General features: G+C 66.5%; 1 protein-coding gene across 1 annotated transcript; it reads left to right on the top strand.

Annotated features, from left to right (window-relative positions):
- The first annotated feature begins 1,004 nt into the window (after nt 1–1,004).
- Nucleotides 1,005–15,601, top strand: PLXNB3 (plexin B3). Its single transcript, XM_069463428.1, has 35 exons — nt 1,005–1,052; nt 2,381–2,488; nt 3,752–4,798; nt 5,178–5,357; nt 5,840–5,968; nt 6,051–6,151; nt 6,618–6,747; nt 6,937–7,093; nt 7,184–7,292; nt 7,377–7,491; nt 7,648–7,773; nt 7,850–7,966; nt 8,132–8,225; nt 8,300–8,469; nt 8,635–8,786; nt 8,988–9,093; nt 9,832–9,962; nt 10,198–10,374; nt 10,489–10,684; nt 10,788–11,027; nt 11,115–11,425; nt 11,521–11,621; nt 11,705–11,928; nt 12,075–12,253; nt 12,399–12,465; nt 12,669–12,996; nt 13,127–13,230; nt 13,327–13,420; nt 13,722–13,894; nt 14,047–14,207; nt 14,531–14,678; nt 14,807–14,871; nt 14,941–15,016; nt 15,144–15,218; nt 15,497–15,601. Exons 1-35 carry the CDS (start codon nt 1,038–1,040, stop codon nt 15,599–15,601), a joined length of 5,811 nt encoding a protein of 1,936 aa, XP_069319529.1. The 5' UTR covers nt 1,005–1,037.
- Nucleotides 15,602–15,697: the final 96 nt, after the last annotated feature.

Below are 15,697 nucleotides of genomic sequence, written 5' to 3'. Positions count from 1 at the left end.
TGGCCATTTCCCCCTGCCTCGTGGGCCTCTCGGTCTTGCCATTCTCCCCTCTGCCTGCCCCTCCACTGGTGACCCTGCCCCGAAGAGAACAGCACCCCAGCAGAAAGGACTCAGGGTCCCCTGGACTCTCCTGCCTTTGCCTCTACCCCCATCCGACACCAAGTCCTCAACAGCTGCCTCCCTGCATCTCCACGCCCATGGCCGCCCCTGGTCCAGGCCTCCCCAGTTCTCCACCCCAGGGCCGCCAGTTTGCCCTCGCCCAAATGCACAGCTGTTTACAAGGACATGGTGAGACAAGCCCAAGTTCTCAGGCCTGGCTGCCGAGACCCTCCCCAATTTGCTGACCTCAAAGCCCACCTTGGACCAGCCTTATGCTCCAGGCAGCGGGAAACACTGGTGGTTTCCTCAAACCACGTGGGCCGTGTCACCTGCAGGCCTGGCCTGGGGTCGCCCCCATCTCCCGTCCTGCCCCGATGCCTGCCAAGGTTCATGGTTCAAGGACACATAGCCTGATGGTCAAGAGCAGGAGCCCTGTGATTGACTCTTAGCCTTGTCACTTCTAGCTGTGCAACTTTGGGCAACTTTCCTAATCTCCCGTGACTCAGTTTCCCTACCTGTGAAGGGAGGAGATAAGTGTACCCCCTCCTGGGGTGGTTGGAAGGACTGAAGGTGTTAGCATTCACAGAATGCTTTGTTTCTGAATGGTGCCAGTGCCAATACCAAGCCTGGCACCAAGGAGGCACTTCGTGGAAGGTTATGGAATGCCCACATGCCCAACCGACAGGAGGGCAGTGGCCGCTCTCACCTGCTCCAGTCAGGTGCGGGCGGCCAGCGGTGCACCGTGCCTGCCGGGGCCAGCAGAGGGCAGCAGCGCCCTGCCCTGCGCCATTGGGCAAAGGGGCGGGCGGGGAGGGGCTGGGCTGCCTGGCAGGGTGGCAGGGATGAGTCGGGCTGGGCGCGATCGCGCATTGTGGGCAGGGAGGCTGGGGTTCCATCAGGACACACTCCTGGCACCGCCAGCTGTTCTCTGGCCCCTGATGGTGGCCCACCAGGTAGGCAGGAACTGGGGCTGGTACCAGCACTGGGTGCAGGGGCCTCTGGGCTGAGGGGTGCTGCCTGGGTTGTGCTTGGGCCCGGGAGAAGCCAGGGTCTGCAGGGCCGACTACCCAGGGTCACGGAAAGGCCCTCAGGAGCCAGCCCAGCCCTACCTAAAAGGACACCTCCTTATGTCCGGTGGCACGGTGCTCCCTGACAGCGGAGGCCTGGAGTTAGCCGGTGGGAAGCAGAATAGGAAAGCCAGCGCCAGCCCTGGCTGGGGACAGGGTAGGGAGGCTGCCTGCCTGGCTCCCCTCCCCCACAGCCACCCAACCGGCCCAGCCAGGTGGCAGCAGCTGCTGCCAACCTTGCCACTGCTACCATCTTGCCCTGGAGTCTCCTGCTGCTGTGCTGTGGGGGAGGCGGCGACCCCAACCCGAGAGGACCCACTCCTGTGCCTTGGGCCCTGAGGCTAATGGCTGGCCCCGAGTGCCCTGTGAGGGTGACACGGGAAGCCAGCTGCTGGTTCCACTCCCTTCCCCAGCCCAATCGGGGGGTCTAGGCCCATCACAGGATGGTGTTCCCTAACGTGGGAGGGAGTGGGCAGTGCCCGGTGCCGTGCCTGATGCTGAGGGTTGGGTTCCTGGTGGCGGAGCCCCTCTCAAGCAGCATCCTCCAGTGGTACTGCCCACCACCACCATGCTGTACCTGGCACGACTTTGCTGGTCCCCAGGGGCAGGGCTGGGTGGGGACAGCCTGCCTGCTTACTCTCTGGTCAGACTTATTATGGGCAGGGATGGGGAGGTCTTCTGGATGGGCCACCTTTGGCAGCATCACCCCTGCCCTGGCCTGGACAAAGGCAGGCATTGAAGGCCAGGGCTGGCACTTCAGCTGGGCGCCGGCTACCGAGGCTGAGGCTGGCATTGTAGGGGCTCAGCGCCTCTGGCCCTGTCTCGGGGGCTCTGAGGCCTACCTCATGCCCTTCACAGGGACCCAGAGGGATGCAGGGAGGGGCACACTTACTGACACAGGGGTTGCAGGGCCAAATGGGGAGGACTGGCCAGAGGAAACCCTGTCCCTTTGTCCACAGATTCCAGGGGGTGTCTCCCTGGGGGTGGGAAGTGCCAGAACAGCCCGGGTGGGGGTAAGAGCACCAGACAGTGGGTCCTTGGCCTGGGCCTCTGGACAGAGGGGACATTGTTGGGGTGGAGGCAGGGCTGCCTCGGCCTGGCCACTATTGACAAAGCTGCCAGCTGTGATGGAGCCCGGTCGCCAGGCCCTTGCCCCACACCCCCCGGGGCTGGCTTGAATGGGGCTGAGCCTCGACTGTGTTCCTCCCACTCAGGACAATGCCCCCACAGCCATCTCGTGCCCATCAGCACTGCCACTGGGCAGCCGAACTGAGGAGAGGTGCCACGCTGCCCTGGACACCCCTCTGCTGCACCCCTACGTGGTGGTAAGTGCCTGGGCCCCCAAACATGTCCCCGGGAGGGGCAGGATGGGGTGAGATAGCACAGGCCAGGGCTCAGGATGCACAGGGAAGCCTTGGCATGGGGCTCCCCGGCAGACACTGCCACGGATACGCGGGGCCGGGAGGAAGCGCCTGTGCCCTTCCCGTCTGTGTTCCTGAGATAAGGGCTCTGCTCCAGGCCTGAGTGGCAGCGGCCCGCTCCTAACTGGCACACGCCCGCACGCCCGGCCGTTGGACCCCAGCTCAACTTGGGACCTGGACCTTGGGCCCTGCTGCCAGCTTCTGCCCCCTTCCCAGGGGCTCTGTGTGTCACCTAGGCAGCCAGTTGGTGCTCCTCTGCCCGCGGCCACTGCTAAGCGCCCAGAGCCCTGCAGCCCGCCCTCGCCTGCAGGGGCTCCGCCCAGGGCCCTGCCACACGCAACGTGGAGCTACCCCTCTGGCTCCCCGCGCCCCTGGTAAAGATCTGTCTTTCTGGCCCGCTCTTCTCCCCTCTCTTCTCAGTCAACACCCCCACCCCAAGGGCCCTCCTGGAGCCAGGCCCTGACTGTGACCGCTGGGGATCGGGGGCAGGGGCAGGGCTCCCTCCACCACTGCACCCTGCGCTGCCTCTTGGCCCCGGGCCTCTCCCAGCACCCACTGACCGGCTCTCAGCTCTCGGCTCTCCCCTACCCCGGCCTCTGCCCCGGCCTCCCGCTCCTTGTCATCTTTGGGGCAGGCTGTGGCGGTGTGGGCGGTGTCCGGGCCTGTGGTCATCCCTCCCTGTGCCCCGAGCCATCTGTCTCCTCTGGGTGGTGGCTGCAGGACCCCGTTTCCTTCTCCCCTGTCCTCCACCGTGTCTCTGGGCTCAGCCTTGGCTCCCTCCCTTGTGTCCCTCCTCTCTCCGCCCTGCCGCTCTGTCACTCAGAGTCCCTCTGTTCATGCTCTTGTGGCTTTCCAGGATCTGCCGCTTGCAGCCATCTAGATGCACATGAAGCAGAGGATGAAAGAATTGTCCCTTGTGTGCGTGCGTGCGCACGCCTCCACACCGCCCCGCCTTTCCTAGCTCTTGGACACTCTCTTTGTCCCTCTTTCTGTCTTCCTGTCTGTGCCTCTCTGTCTCTCTCCATCCCTCTCTTTGCTTCTCTTTGTCCCTGTTATTCTGTCTCCCTCCCTCCCCGGCCCCGAGTCTTCTGGTCTCTCTCCACCCACCTTCCTTTGGCCCGGCCTCTGCCTCAGCCCCTCTGCCCTGCGCGTGCCCTCCCACAGGCCTCTGCCATGGCTCCCGGGCCTCCTTCCGGCCTCCAGCTCCTGCTGCTCCTGCTGCTGCTGTCCCCACCACCACTGCCCTTGACTGGCGCTCATCGCTTCTCAGCACCCAACACCACCTTCAACCACTTGGCGCTGGCACCCAGCCAGGGCACGCTCTATGTCGGCGCGGTGAACCGCCTCTTCCAGCTCAGCCCCGAGTTACAGCTCCAGGCTGTGGCTGTCACTGGCCCTGTCATCGACAGTCCCGACTGTGTGCCTTCCCGTGACCCGGCCGAGTGCCCGCAGGCTCGGCTCACTGACAACGCCAACCAGCTGCTGCTGGTGAGCGGCCGGGCCCAGGAGCTGGTGGCCTGCGGGCAGGTGCGGCAGGGCGTGTGTGAGAAGCGGCGCCTTGGGAACGTGGCCGAGGTGTTGTACCAGGCTGAGGACCCTGGTGATGGGCAGTTTGTGGCTGCCAATGCCCCAGGAGTGGCCACGGTGGGCCTGGTGGTGCCCTTGCCAAGCCGGGACCTCCTACTCGTGGCCAGAGGCCTGGCAGGCAAGCTGTCGGCAGGGGTGCCCCCCCTGACCGTGCGCCAGCTGGCCGGGCCTCAGCCCTTCTCCAGTGAGGGCCTGGGCCGCCTCGTGGTGGCCGACTTCTCTGACTACAACAACAGCTACGTGGGGGCATTTGCCGATGGCCGCTCTGCCTACTTCGTCTTCCGCCGCCGCGGGGCCCGGGCCCAGGCTGAGTACCACTCATATGTGGCCCGCGTCTGCTTGGGGGATGCCAACCTTTACTCCTACGTGGAAGTGCCCGTCGCCTGCCGGGGCCAGGGCCTCATCCAGGCCGCTTTTCTTGCCCCGGGCACCCTGCTAGGGGCGTTTGCTGCCGGCCCGAGGGGCGCGCAGGCAGCCCTGTGTGCCTTTCCTCTGGCTGAACTGGACGGGAGCATGGAGCGGGCCCGGCGACTGTGCTACACGGCAGGGGGCCGGGGTCCCAGCGGCGCAGAGGAAGCCACTGTGGAGTATGGCGTCACGTCACGTTGCGTCACCCTGCCCCTTGTGAGTGGTCAGGGCTGAGCTCCTGAATTCTGGTGGCCGCTACTGCCTCCTCTCTCCGCACCTCTGCCTGGCACCCCTCACACTGCTTGGCGTGGATGGGTGGCACCTCTCGGCCTCATGGCATGGGATGAGGTGCTCTTCTGTGACAGCTACTTGCTGATCTCTTGGCTAGGGAATGTCACAGAGGGGCCAGCTTGGTCTCTAAGTCTCCTACCCACCCCCAGCCCCGACTGCTCTGCCCCAGGGTCCCCGGCCCTGCCCGCCAGCCCGCAGGCTCTCTTCCCACTGGCCACCTGGCACACCCCGCGGACTGTCTCTCTGAGCTGGGAGGAGGTCCCTCCTGTCTCTTCCGGGGTCTGATCCTCCCCCATCTGTTTAGGACTCCCCGGGGGCGTACCCCTGTGGCGATGAACACACCCCCAGCCCCATCGCAGGCCGCCAGCCCCTGGAGGCCCAGCCCCTGCTGCAGCTCGAGCAGCCCATCAGCGCCGTGGCAGCCCTGCAGGCGGACGGGCACACCATAGCCTTCCTGGGGGACGCCCAGGGCCAGCTACACAAGGTGGGTGCCTGACAGCGGGGTGTCCTGGTGCAGCCCCACACTGCCAGGCTGGGTGTGCCCCTGCCCGCAGCAGCTCAGGGAAGCCCTGGCACCCCCTACCTCTCAGCCTGTGTCTCGCCACATGTTGACAGCTGGCTGGATGCCACTTCCTGCAGCCCTGCCTTCTCCACCTGAGGGGAGCCCATGGTCAGGGCGGGTGGGGTGACATGGGGTAGGGTGGGCAGGGCCTGGTGCTCAGAGCCAGCCTGGTCCCAGAAGTGTCTCGGAGGCAAACTCTTGCCTCTCCCAGCTGGCAGAACAGCCCCTGGCATCAAGGGCCCCCTGGAGAGTGTCCTAGCCCTAAGGGGCTGAATGGAGAAGTGATACGTCCACCCCTCAATGGCCTGGCAGGAAGGGGAGCCTGAAAAAGAGCCCCCACAGGGAGAAGAGCATGTGCCCTGAGCGGTCAGCCTGTGGCCATCTGCCCTTGCACCCCCACCCAGGTATTTCTCAATGGCTCCCAAGGCCAAGTATACCACTCCCAGCAAGTGGGGCCTCCGGGCTCGGCCATCAGCCCAGACCTGCTGCTGGACAGCAGTGGCAGCCACCTCTATGTCCTGACTGCCCAACAGGTGAGGGCTGTCTTGGGAGGGGGCCGGGCACATGCAGCCTGAGTCTCTGTACCCACCGCCACTCTCCCCCACTGCCATCCAGGTGGACCGGGTCACTGTGGCAGCCTGCCCCCGGTTTCCCGACTGCACCAGCTGCCTCCAGGCCCAGGACCCACTGTGTGGCTGGTGTGTCCTCCAGGGCAGGTGAGCATGGGGCCTACACCCAGGCTGGGGCCACCAGGTGCTGTGCACCAGGAGATGCACCTGGAAGCAGCTCTAGGTGTGCCAGGAGGCCAGCCCTGCCCACTGAAGTAGAGGCTCAGAGTCATTGCTGAGGTCCCCTATCCTCCCCCATACCACCGAGACGTGACTCTGGTTAGTGCCCCTCCAGCATGGCCCGGCCTCTTCACTCCTCACTGCCCGCACCCCACGCAGCAGCCCCGGGAATCCCTCAAGGCACCCGTCCGTCAGACTGTGTGCTCCCCCGATGCCTGCAACGGCTCCCTCTCACTCACAGTCAAGGCCAGGGCCCGCACCTTGGCCGTGAAGCTCCATCTTCTTGGCCCCCTGCTCACTGCGCTCCAGCTGGGCTATCTCCTCAAGCCCCCTGCTGCTGGTCATCGGGGGAGCCTGAGATCCACACAGTGACCCGGGGGCCCCTACCTGGCAGGTGTACCCGGAAGGGCCAGTGCGGGCGGGCGGGCCAGCCAAACCAGTGGCTGTGGAGCTATGAGGACAGCCACTGCCTGTCCATCCAGAACCTGCTGCCGGCCCATCGCCCCCGCCAGGAGCAGGGCCAGGTAAGGCCCCCACTGCTGCCGGGTGCTCCAGGCAGCACGGCCACTGCCTGTCGGGACATGACCCCCGGCCGCCTCCTGTCTTCTTCCTCTCCCGTTGCCTCTGTTCCCGCCCCCAGCAGGGGCCCTGGCCTGCCTGGCCTGGCCACCACCCCACTCTGCTCTGATCTGTTTCGCTCCCCTGTGTCCTAGGTCACCTTGTCTGTCCCACAGCTGCCCAGCCTGGCTGTGGATGAATACTTCCATTGCGCCTTCGGGGACTATGAGAGCTTGGCTTACGTGGAAGGGCCCCATGTGTCCTGTGTCACGCCTCCCCAAGACCAAGTGCCGCTTAACCCTCCAGGCACAGGTAAGGGGGCCCCTGGGGTAGGGAGCTGGGGCAGGAGGTGGAGGAGGCAGAAGCCACGTGACCTGCACTGCCACTACTGTCCCCTCCCAGACCACGTCACTGTGCCCCTGGCCCTAATGTTCGAGGACGTGGCTGTGGCTGCCGCCAACTTCTCCTTCTACGACTGCAGTGCCGTCCAGGCCTTGGAGGTGGCTGCCCCGTGAGTTCCTGGGCCTGTCTCCTGCTGGGTAAGGGTGGCAACCCCGGATGGCACCCAGCCTGAGCAGTCCCCCTGCCCCTCTAGGTGCCGCGCTTGCGTGGGCAGCCTCTGGCGATGCCACTGGTGCCCCCAGAGCAACCGCTGTGTGTACGGGGAGCGCTGCCCAGAGGACGAGAGAACCGTGTACAGTGCCCAGGAGGTGGGTGGGCCCGACCTGCGGGGCTCCCTTCGCCGCTCGGCCCCCACAGCCGAGGGCACCGCAGGGCAGAGGCAGGCCTGCCCCCTACACCTCCTAGCCCTGCCCGGGTAGCAGGCCCCTCGAGTTCCGAAAGGCTGAGGGGTCTCGTTTCCCCAGGTGGACATCCAGGTGCGTGGCCCAGGGGCTTGCCCCCAGGTGGAGGGCCTGGCAGGTCCCCACCTGGTGCCTGTGGGCTGGGAGAGCCATTTGGCCCTGCACGTGCGGAACCTTCAGCATTTCCGAGTGAGCAGCCAGGTGGGCCGGGACCGGGGTGGGCGAGTGCCGAGAGCGTCTGGGGTCCTGACATGTCCTCCCCCAGGGCCGGCCTGCCTCCTACCTCTGCTGGCTGGAGCTGCCCGGAGAACGGTGGAGGCTGCCAGCCACCCTGGAGGAGACCGCTGGGGACACGGGCCTCATCCACTGCCAGGCCCAGCAGGTGGGCAGCTTCTGCAGCCTCGGACACCCCTGGGCCCTCAGCTTCCTCCAGGCCCTCTTCACCTCTGGTCCCGGGCTCCCAGTCTGGTGGGGACTGTCCTGGAGGAGGCGGGAGGCAGAGGTGCCCTGACTGGTGGCCGAGCCTGATCCTGCCCTCTGCCCACAGTTCCGGCCCTCTGTGTCCCAGCGGGAGCTCCGGGTGCCCATCTACGTCACCCGGGGTGAGACCCAGCGGCTGGATGACGCCCATGCCCTTCATGGTGAGCTGGGGGCAGCGAGGCGGGCGGGGCGCGGCGGAGGGAGGCGCCTCAGCATCCTGCCTCACTTTCCCTAGTGACCCTGTACGACTGTGCTGTGGGCCACCCTGACTGCAGCCACTGCCAGGCAGCCAACGGGAGCCTGGGCTGCCTGTGGTGCAGTGACGGCCAGCCTGCCTGTCGCTACGGGCCGCTGTGTGCGCCGGGGGCTGTGCAGCTGCTGTGTCCCATCCCCAGCATTGACGTGGTGAGTCCCCACCTCAAGGGTCCCAGTGCTCCCCATTGCCAGGCCCGCACGGCCCAGCGTCCCTCCACTGCCTGTCCTCCCACAGGCCGCCTAGCAGCTCGGCCTGGCCTCTGCAGAGTGGGGTGTGGCTTTGGGGATGCCATCTGCTGCCCTTTCCTGCTACAGATTGAACCCCTGACCGGCCCCCCCGAGGGTGGCTTGGCTGTCACCATCCTGGGCTCCAACCTGGGCAGGGCCTTTGCCGATGTGCGGGACGCCGTGAGCGTGGCCGGCCAACCCTGCAGCCCTGACCCCGATCTCTACCGCACCTCTGCCCGGTGAGGTCCCCGCTGGGTGGGGGGAACGCCCTCCTGGGGAGGCCCCAGAAACTGGCCACCCAGAGGAGAAGGGAGGCTGTAGCCAAGAAATGTGTGGCCCTGGGTCACAGCACAAAGGAACACAAGCAGGGGAAGGGTGGAGAGAGCGAGCTGCCCACGGCTCCCACAGGCCCTGAGCAGACCCCGGCCTTGGCTCCTCAGGATAGTGTGTTTGACGTCTCCCGCACCCAGCGGCACCACCGGGCCAGTCCAGGTGGCCATTAAGAGTCGGCCACCAGGCATCTCAAGCCAGCACTTCACCTACCAGGTCAGTGCCCGCCCTGGGGTGGTCCCCATGCGGAGGATGGTGGGAGGGTGTGCCAGGAGGGGCAGATGCCTAAGTGAGGACGCTAGACTGGATCTGCAAGTAGCAGGAAGCGGGTCCAAGAGGGAAGCCACGTGATCTGAGTGGAGGGTAGGCTGGGGGCAGTGGCTGGACAGCGGGGACACTGCCGCTGGTGGCTGTCCAGGAGGAAGGTGGGCAGCGAAGCAGCAAGTGTGGTGAGCAGCAGTGTGCTGGCAGGCACAGCGGCAGGGGGAGAATGGGGACTCCTCCAGGCACTAGCCTGAGCCCTGGGCACCCGGTGGGGCCACCTCCGGTGCAGGAAGTCCAGGGCAGTGGGAGAGCAGGAGGGTCAGGGGTGGATTAGCATCGGGAGTTCTGCTTGACACAAAGTGGCACTTCAAGGAGGCAACTGGATCTTGGGGTGTGGCGTTCAGGGCGCCTGGGGGATGCAGGCTCTGCTGGGGAGGACGCTGTCCCGAGGGGAGAGCCTGGCGGTGAGGATAAGAGAGCCCCCCTCATGGGGCAGGGACAGACAGGACAGCTGGCCAGTGTGGAGCTGCAAAAACCTGGGGACAGCACTGCCTGAACGAGGGCACGGTCAGCCGTGGCCCCAGGAGATAAAGTGAGCCTGTACTTCCAAGTCCAAGGGCCTTGGGGATGAGCCCCAGGTGAGGAAGCACCGCCAGGCTGCCCTGCCTCTCGGCCTGCCCTGTTCCCCAGGACCCCGTCCTCCTGAGCCTGAGTCCTCAGTGGGGCCCCCAGGCAGGGGGCACCCAGCTCACCATCCACGGGCAGCACCTCCAGACAGGAGGCAACGTCCGCGCCTTTGTGGGTGGCCAACCCTGTCCCATGTGAGTATCTGGCCCTGCCTGCCCACAAGGTACAGGGACTGCTCCCTCCTGGTCCCAGCCTGGCTACAGTTGAGTGGGGGCCATTAAATTCCAAGGGAGATGGCTGTGCCCGCCCAGTTGTCTCTACCTTGTTGAAGGAATCAAAGTGGGCTTCTCCTGGGGGCCTGGGCAAGGAAGGGCCGGGGCTGAAAGCAGTCAGAGCCCAAGATGAGAGACCCCTCTCCACATTCTGCAGCCAGGAGCCAGTGTGTCCTGAGGCCATCGTGTGCCGCACAATGCCGCAGGCTGCCCCAGGAGAAGCAGCGGTCCTCGTGGTCTTTGGCCATGCCCAGCGCACACTGCTCGCCAACCCCTTCCGCTATACCGCCAACCCCCAGCTTGTGGCAGCGGAGCCCAGCACCAGCTTCCGGGGGTGAGGAGCTTCGTTGGCCCGTGGGCCAACCTGCACACCATTCCCGAGAGACGGAAGGCGGGTGGGGCTGGGCTGTGCACTGCCCGTCCACCCTCTGACTGCCACCCTGCACAGGGGAGGGCGGCTGATCCGTGTCAGGGGCACAGGCCTAGATGTGGTGCAGCGGCCCCTGCTGTCCGTGTGGCTGGAGGCTGTGGAGGAGGTGCAGGCTTCAGGGACCCAGCCCCAGGGCCCAAACCCGAGGAGGAGCTGCGGGGCCCCTGCTGTGGACACCCAGGCTTGTATCCAGCTTGGGGGTGGCTTGCTGCAGGTGAGCCCCCCACAGCCCCAGGCTGTGCCCAGTGTGGGGGTGTGGTGGGGCGAGCAGGGAAGCCCCAGCTCACTCCCTGGCGCCCCGCCCCGAATGCCCCCAGTGCTCCACCCTGTGCTCGGTCAACTCGTCCAGCCTCCTCCTGTGCCGGAGCCCCGCCGTGCCGGATGGTGCCCGCCCGCAGCGGGTCTTCTTCGCCCTAGACAACATGCACGTGGACTTCGCCAGCGCCAGCGGGGGCCAGCGCTTCCTGTACCAGCCTAACCCCCGCCTGGCGCCCCTCAGCCGCGAGGGCCCCAGCCGCCCCTACCGCCTCAAGCCCGGCCACGTCCTGGACGTGGAGGTGAGGCCGCCCCCGCCCCGCCCCGCCCCGCCCCGCCTGGGTCCGCGCCCGCAGCTGGGGCTCAGGCTCGTGTGTCGTGTGTCGCAGGGCGAGGGCCTCACGCTGGGCAGCAGCAAGGAGGAGGTGCGCGCGCACATCGGCACGGGCGAGTGCCTGGTGAAGACGCTCACGCTCACGCACCTGTACTGCCAGCCGCCCCCGCGCGCGCCGCCGCCCGCGGGCCCCGACGCCTTGCCGCAGTTCGTGGTGCAGATGGGCCACGTGCGGCTGGCCCTGGGCCCTGTGCAGTACGAGGCCGAGCCCACGCCCCCCGCCTTCCCCGCGGAGGCCCAGGCGGGCCTGGCCGGGGGCGCCGCCGTGCTGGTCGCCGCCGTGCTCCTGCTCACCCTGGTGTACAGGTGAGGGCCGCCCGCCCGCCCGCCCGCACGCAACCCCCCCACCAGGCCGGGGACCCCCACCCCGGGCCCTTCAGAGCTGACGCCAGCCCCCGCAGGCACAAGAGCGAGCAGGCCCTGCGGGACTACCAGAAGGTGCTGGTGCAGTTGGAGAGCCTGGAGACCGGCGTGGGCGACCAGTGCCGCAAGGAGTTCACAGGTGGGGTGGGGCGGGGTGGGGCCCCGGGAGCTGGGGCGCCCACCTGTGCCTGGACCCACGCCGACCTGTCTCCTGGCCTGCAGACCTGATGACCGAGATGACTGATCTCAGCAGCGACTTAGAGGCCAGCGGGATCCCCTTCCTGGACTACCGCACGTACGCCGAGCGCGCCTTTTTCCCGGGCCATGGTGGCTGCCCGCTGCAGCCCGGGCCGGAGGGGCCTGGGGAAGAGGGCCGCCGCGCCACCGTGCGCCAGGGCCTCACGCAGCTCTCCAACCTGCTCAACAGCAAGCTCTTCCTCCTCACAGTGAGGGCCCCACTCGCTTGGTGGGCAGGCGGGTGGGGCAGGCTCCCCAGCAGGCAAGGTGGTGGGGCTGGGCATGAGGTATGGGCACACGGCAGTGGGGGGGGACATGTGGGGTTTCCCGAAATGAGTGCCAGCCCCCTGCCTAGCTCATCCACACCCTGGAGGAGCAGCCCAGCTTTTCCCAGAGGGACCGCTGCCACGTGGCTTCACTGCTGTCCCTGGCGCTGCATGGCAAGCTTGAGTACCTGACCGACATCATGAAGACGCTGCTTGGTGACCTGGCGGCCCATTATGTACACAAGAACCCCAAGCTCATGCTGCGCAGGTTGGCCTTGACCTGGGCACTGACCTATCCCCACCCCACTCTGGGCAGGCTCTGCCCCTGGGGTGGGCAGGGCCCGGCACCCCTAGGAGGTGGCTTAGAAGTACAGGAACATCCTCACCAGGGCCCTGGGGCCTGCTCTCTACAGGACGGAGACCATGGTGGAGAAGCTGCTCTCCAACTGGCTGTCCATCTGTCTCTACGCCTTCCTGAGGGTGAGGGGCCCTGGGTGGCACCATTCCCCCGTCCCAACATTTGGGGTGACCTGTGGCCTATCTGACCTGTGCCAGGCCTCCGGGCAGCCATCAAAGGAGAGGTCCTGCAACGTGGCTATCAGAAAGTCCAGCTGCCACTCCCCACGCCCTCTGCCTGGCCTGCCGGCCCCACGGCTGATGCTGGCCCCTCTCGGCGGTTGCAGGAGGTGGCTGGTGAGCCGCTGTACATGCTCTTCCGGGCCATCCAGTACCAGGTGGACAAGGGCCCTGTGGATGCCGTGACAGGCAAGGCGAAACGGACCCTGAATGACAGCCGCCTGCTGCGGGAGGATGTGGAGTTCCGGCCCCTGACGCTGATGGTGCTGGTGGGCCCCGGGGCTGGTGGGGCCGCAGGGGGCAGTGAGGCGCAGCGTGTGCCGGCCCGGGTGCTCGACACGGACACCATCACCCAGGTCAAGGAGAAGGTGTTGGACCAAGTCTACAAGGGCACCCCCTTCTCCCAGAGGCCCTCAGTGCATGCTCTAGACCTTGGTGAGAGCCAGCCCCGCCCACCTTAGGGACCCCTAGCCAGCCCCGCCCCCACCTGTAGCTGCTCAGCTCTGCCTTGCTGCAAATGGGGGACTTGGAGCTGTGGCTGAGCGGCTTCCCTGGGTCCCTCCAGAGTGGCGCTCAGGTCTGGCTGGCCACCTAACCCTATCGGATGAGGACTTGACCTCGGTGACCCAGAACCACTGGAAGAGACTCAACACCCTGCAGCACTACAAGGTGCTGGGTGGGGGCAAGGCAGGGTGGGGTGGGAGCAGGGCAGGCCCTGCCTGGGGACAGCCAGGGAAGGGGCCCAGACTCTGCTCCCCCATCCAGGTCCCAGATGGAGCAACAGTGGGGCTCATCCCTCAGCCGCACGACGGCAGCACCGTCTCCCAGAGCCAGGCCCACAGCCGCCCCTCGGGAGCGAGTGAGTCTCTCGGCCCAGACGCGCCCTCTGCGCCCAGGAGCACGAACAGGGCAGGCAGGAGCCCACCTTGCTGCAGGCAAACCAGAGCGCCAGCAGAGCCAGAGGCCGGGCTCCGGAGCCATGGGGCATCGGGCTGAACGAGGCCCTGGGCCGCCACCCTCCCCTCCGCGTCTGCCCCATCTCTTCTTCCCACCTCTCCTTCCGGCACCCTGCCCTACCCTGTGGGGAGGGGGTGTGGCATCCCAGGCCTGTGGGGTGGGGGCAGGGGTGCCGCGCTGAGGCTGGCCTTCCCTGCCCTCAGACATCCCCATGCTGGAGGATGGTGAGGAGGGCGGGGTACGCCTCTGGCACCTGGTGAAGGCCACCGAGGAGCCAGAAGGGGCCAAGGTGCGGCGCAGCAGCCTGCGGGAACGGGAGCGGGCACGGGCCAAGGCCATTCCAGAAATCTACCTCACCCGCCTGCTCTCCATGAAGGTCAGTGTGACCAGGGAGGCCAGGCCCCAGGGAGGTCACCGAGGGGATGTCCGACTGAGCTGGGGAGTGGGTGGGGGCCTAGAGGGGCAGCCCTGGCCACTGATGTTCCCCACACCCTGCCCTCTGCATGGCCCTCACCCCCTGCCTGGCAGGGTACACTGCAGAAGTTCGTAGACGACACCTTCCAGGCCATCCTCAGTGTGAACCGCCCCGTGCCCATTGCCGTCAAGTACCTGTTTGACTTCCTGGATGAGCTCGCAGAGAAGCATGGCATCGAGGACCCCGAGACCCTGCACATCTGGAAGACTAACAGGTGACTTTCCTGCTGACCCCCAACTCTGCAGGTGAGTCCCAGAGGCACAAGGACAGTCACAGGACACGGGTAGCAGGTCCAAGACAGGAACTCAGGCTTTGTGGCATCCACCCTGGGTTTCTAGCCCCTCAGCGAGAACTCACGGGAAGATCTGGGCCCAGCTGGAAATCAGAGCCAAGGCCCTTGGCCGATGGAATGTGTTGCCTAAGGTCCCCGGCTCCGGGAGGCCAGCCGTGCCCACGGAAGGGGTGGGCTGGAGCGTAACGGGAGGAGGTTACAGTGGCAGGCCAGGGCCTCTCACCCACCCCGGCCCATGTCCCCAGTCTGCTGCTGCGGTTCTGGGTGAACGCCTTGAAGAACCCACAGCTCATCTTTGACGTGCGGGTGTCTGACAACGTGGACGCCATCCTCGCAGTCATCGCCCAGACCTTCATCGACTCCTGCACCATCTCGGAGCATAAAGTGGGCCGGGTGAGAGCAGAGCTGCCGCGGCAGGGTGCAGCGCTGGCTGGGGGGTGGCGGCACAATGGGGGCCAGGAGGGGGCCGGTGGCTCCTGCACCTCCCAGCTCACACCCAGCACCTCCTCTACCCGGAGCAGGATTCCCCGGTGAATAAGCTGCTCTACGCCCGGGAGATCCCTCGCTACAAGCAGATGGTGGAAAAGTAGGTGTCAGAGCCGTCAGGGCAGGGGGGCTGGCGCCGCCTCGCCCCTAACTCTGTCCATTCTTCCAGATACTACTCGGACATTCGCCAGAGCTCCCCGGCCAGCTACCAGGAGATGAACTCGGCCCTGGCCGAGCTCTCTGGGGTGAGGCACAGCCCTCCACATTCGGGGGGGGGGGGCGTGGTGGAAAGAGTGTCACAGCTGGGAGGGACTTTGGGGCTTGAGGCCCAGGCTGGGGCCTCACCGCCCCCACCCCGTGTACTGCCCCCAGAGTTACACCTCTGCTCCCCACTGTCTGGAGGCTCTGCAAGGCCTGTACAACCACATCCACAGGTACTACGACCAGGTGAGGCCCGGGGCACCCCAGGGAGGGGCGGGTGCTGGGAGCGAGGTGCAATGAAGAGGAAGGGCCACGGAAGCTCCCTAGCGATGGCCCGATCCAGGCGAGCAGAGGGAGAGTGCCACCCTGTGTCGGAAGGGCCCAGGCTGGGGAGGGGGCTGGGCTTCCATCCGAATTCCCCTCACTGGATCTCCAGGCTCCTGTTGAGATGGCAGCAGGGTGGGTGGCCCTGGGCCAGTGGCAGGGGGTAGGCCTCAGACAGGCACCCCTCCCGACCCTGGCAGATCATCAGCGCCCTGGAGGATGAGCCGCTGGGCCAGAAGGTGCAGCTGGCCTGCCGCCTGCAGCACATCGCTGCCCTGGTAGAGAACAAAGTGACTGACCTGTGAGCTTGGGCCACCAGCTTAAAGAGCAGCCAACACGACCTGCTGCCATAGGACTGAGCCGGTGACCAAGGAGGGGCCAGCAGAGCCTGGGGTGCTATG

Source organism: Eulemur rufifrons, chromosome 30, assembly GCF_041146395.1.
Source record: "Eulemur rufifrons isolate Redbay chromosome 30, OSU_ERuf_1, whole genome shotgun sequence".
NCBI classification, from domain to species: Eukaryota; Metazoa; Chordata; class Mammalia; order Primates; family Lemuridae; genus Eulemur; species Eulemur rufifrons.
This window is presented reverse-complemented; position numbering and strand designations above follow the sequence as displayed.

Excerpts from the sequence above, each read along its gene's own strand:
- PLXNB3 (XM_069463428.1), top strand. Across the intron at positions 7,967-8,131 it reads TCCACTGCCAGGCCCAGCAG|TTCCGGCCCTCTGTGTCCCA; the intron begins GTGGGCAGCTTC and ends CTCTGCCCACAG. Across the intron at positions 12,254-12,398 it reads CCCAAGCTCATGCTGCGCAG|GACGGAGACCATGGTGGAGA; the intron begins GTTGGCCTTGAC and ends TGCTCTCTACAG.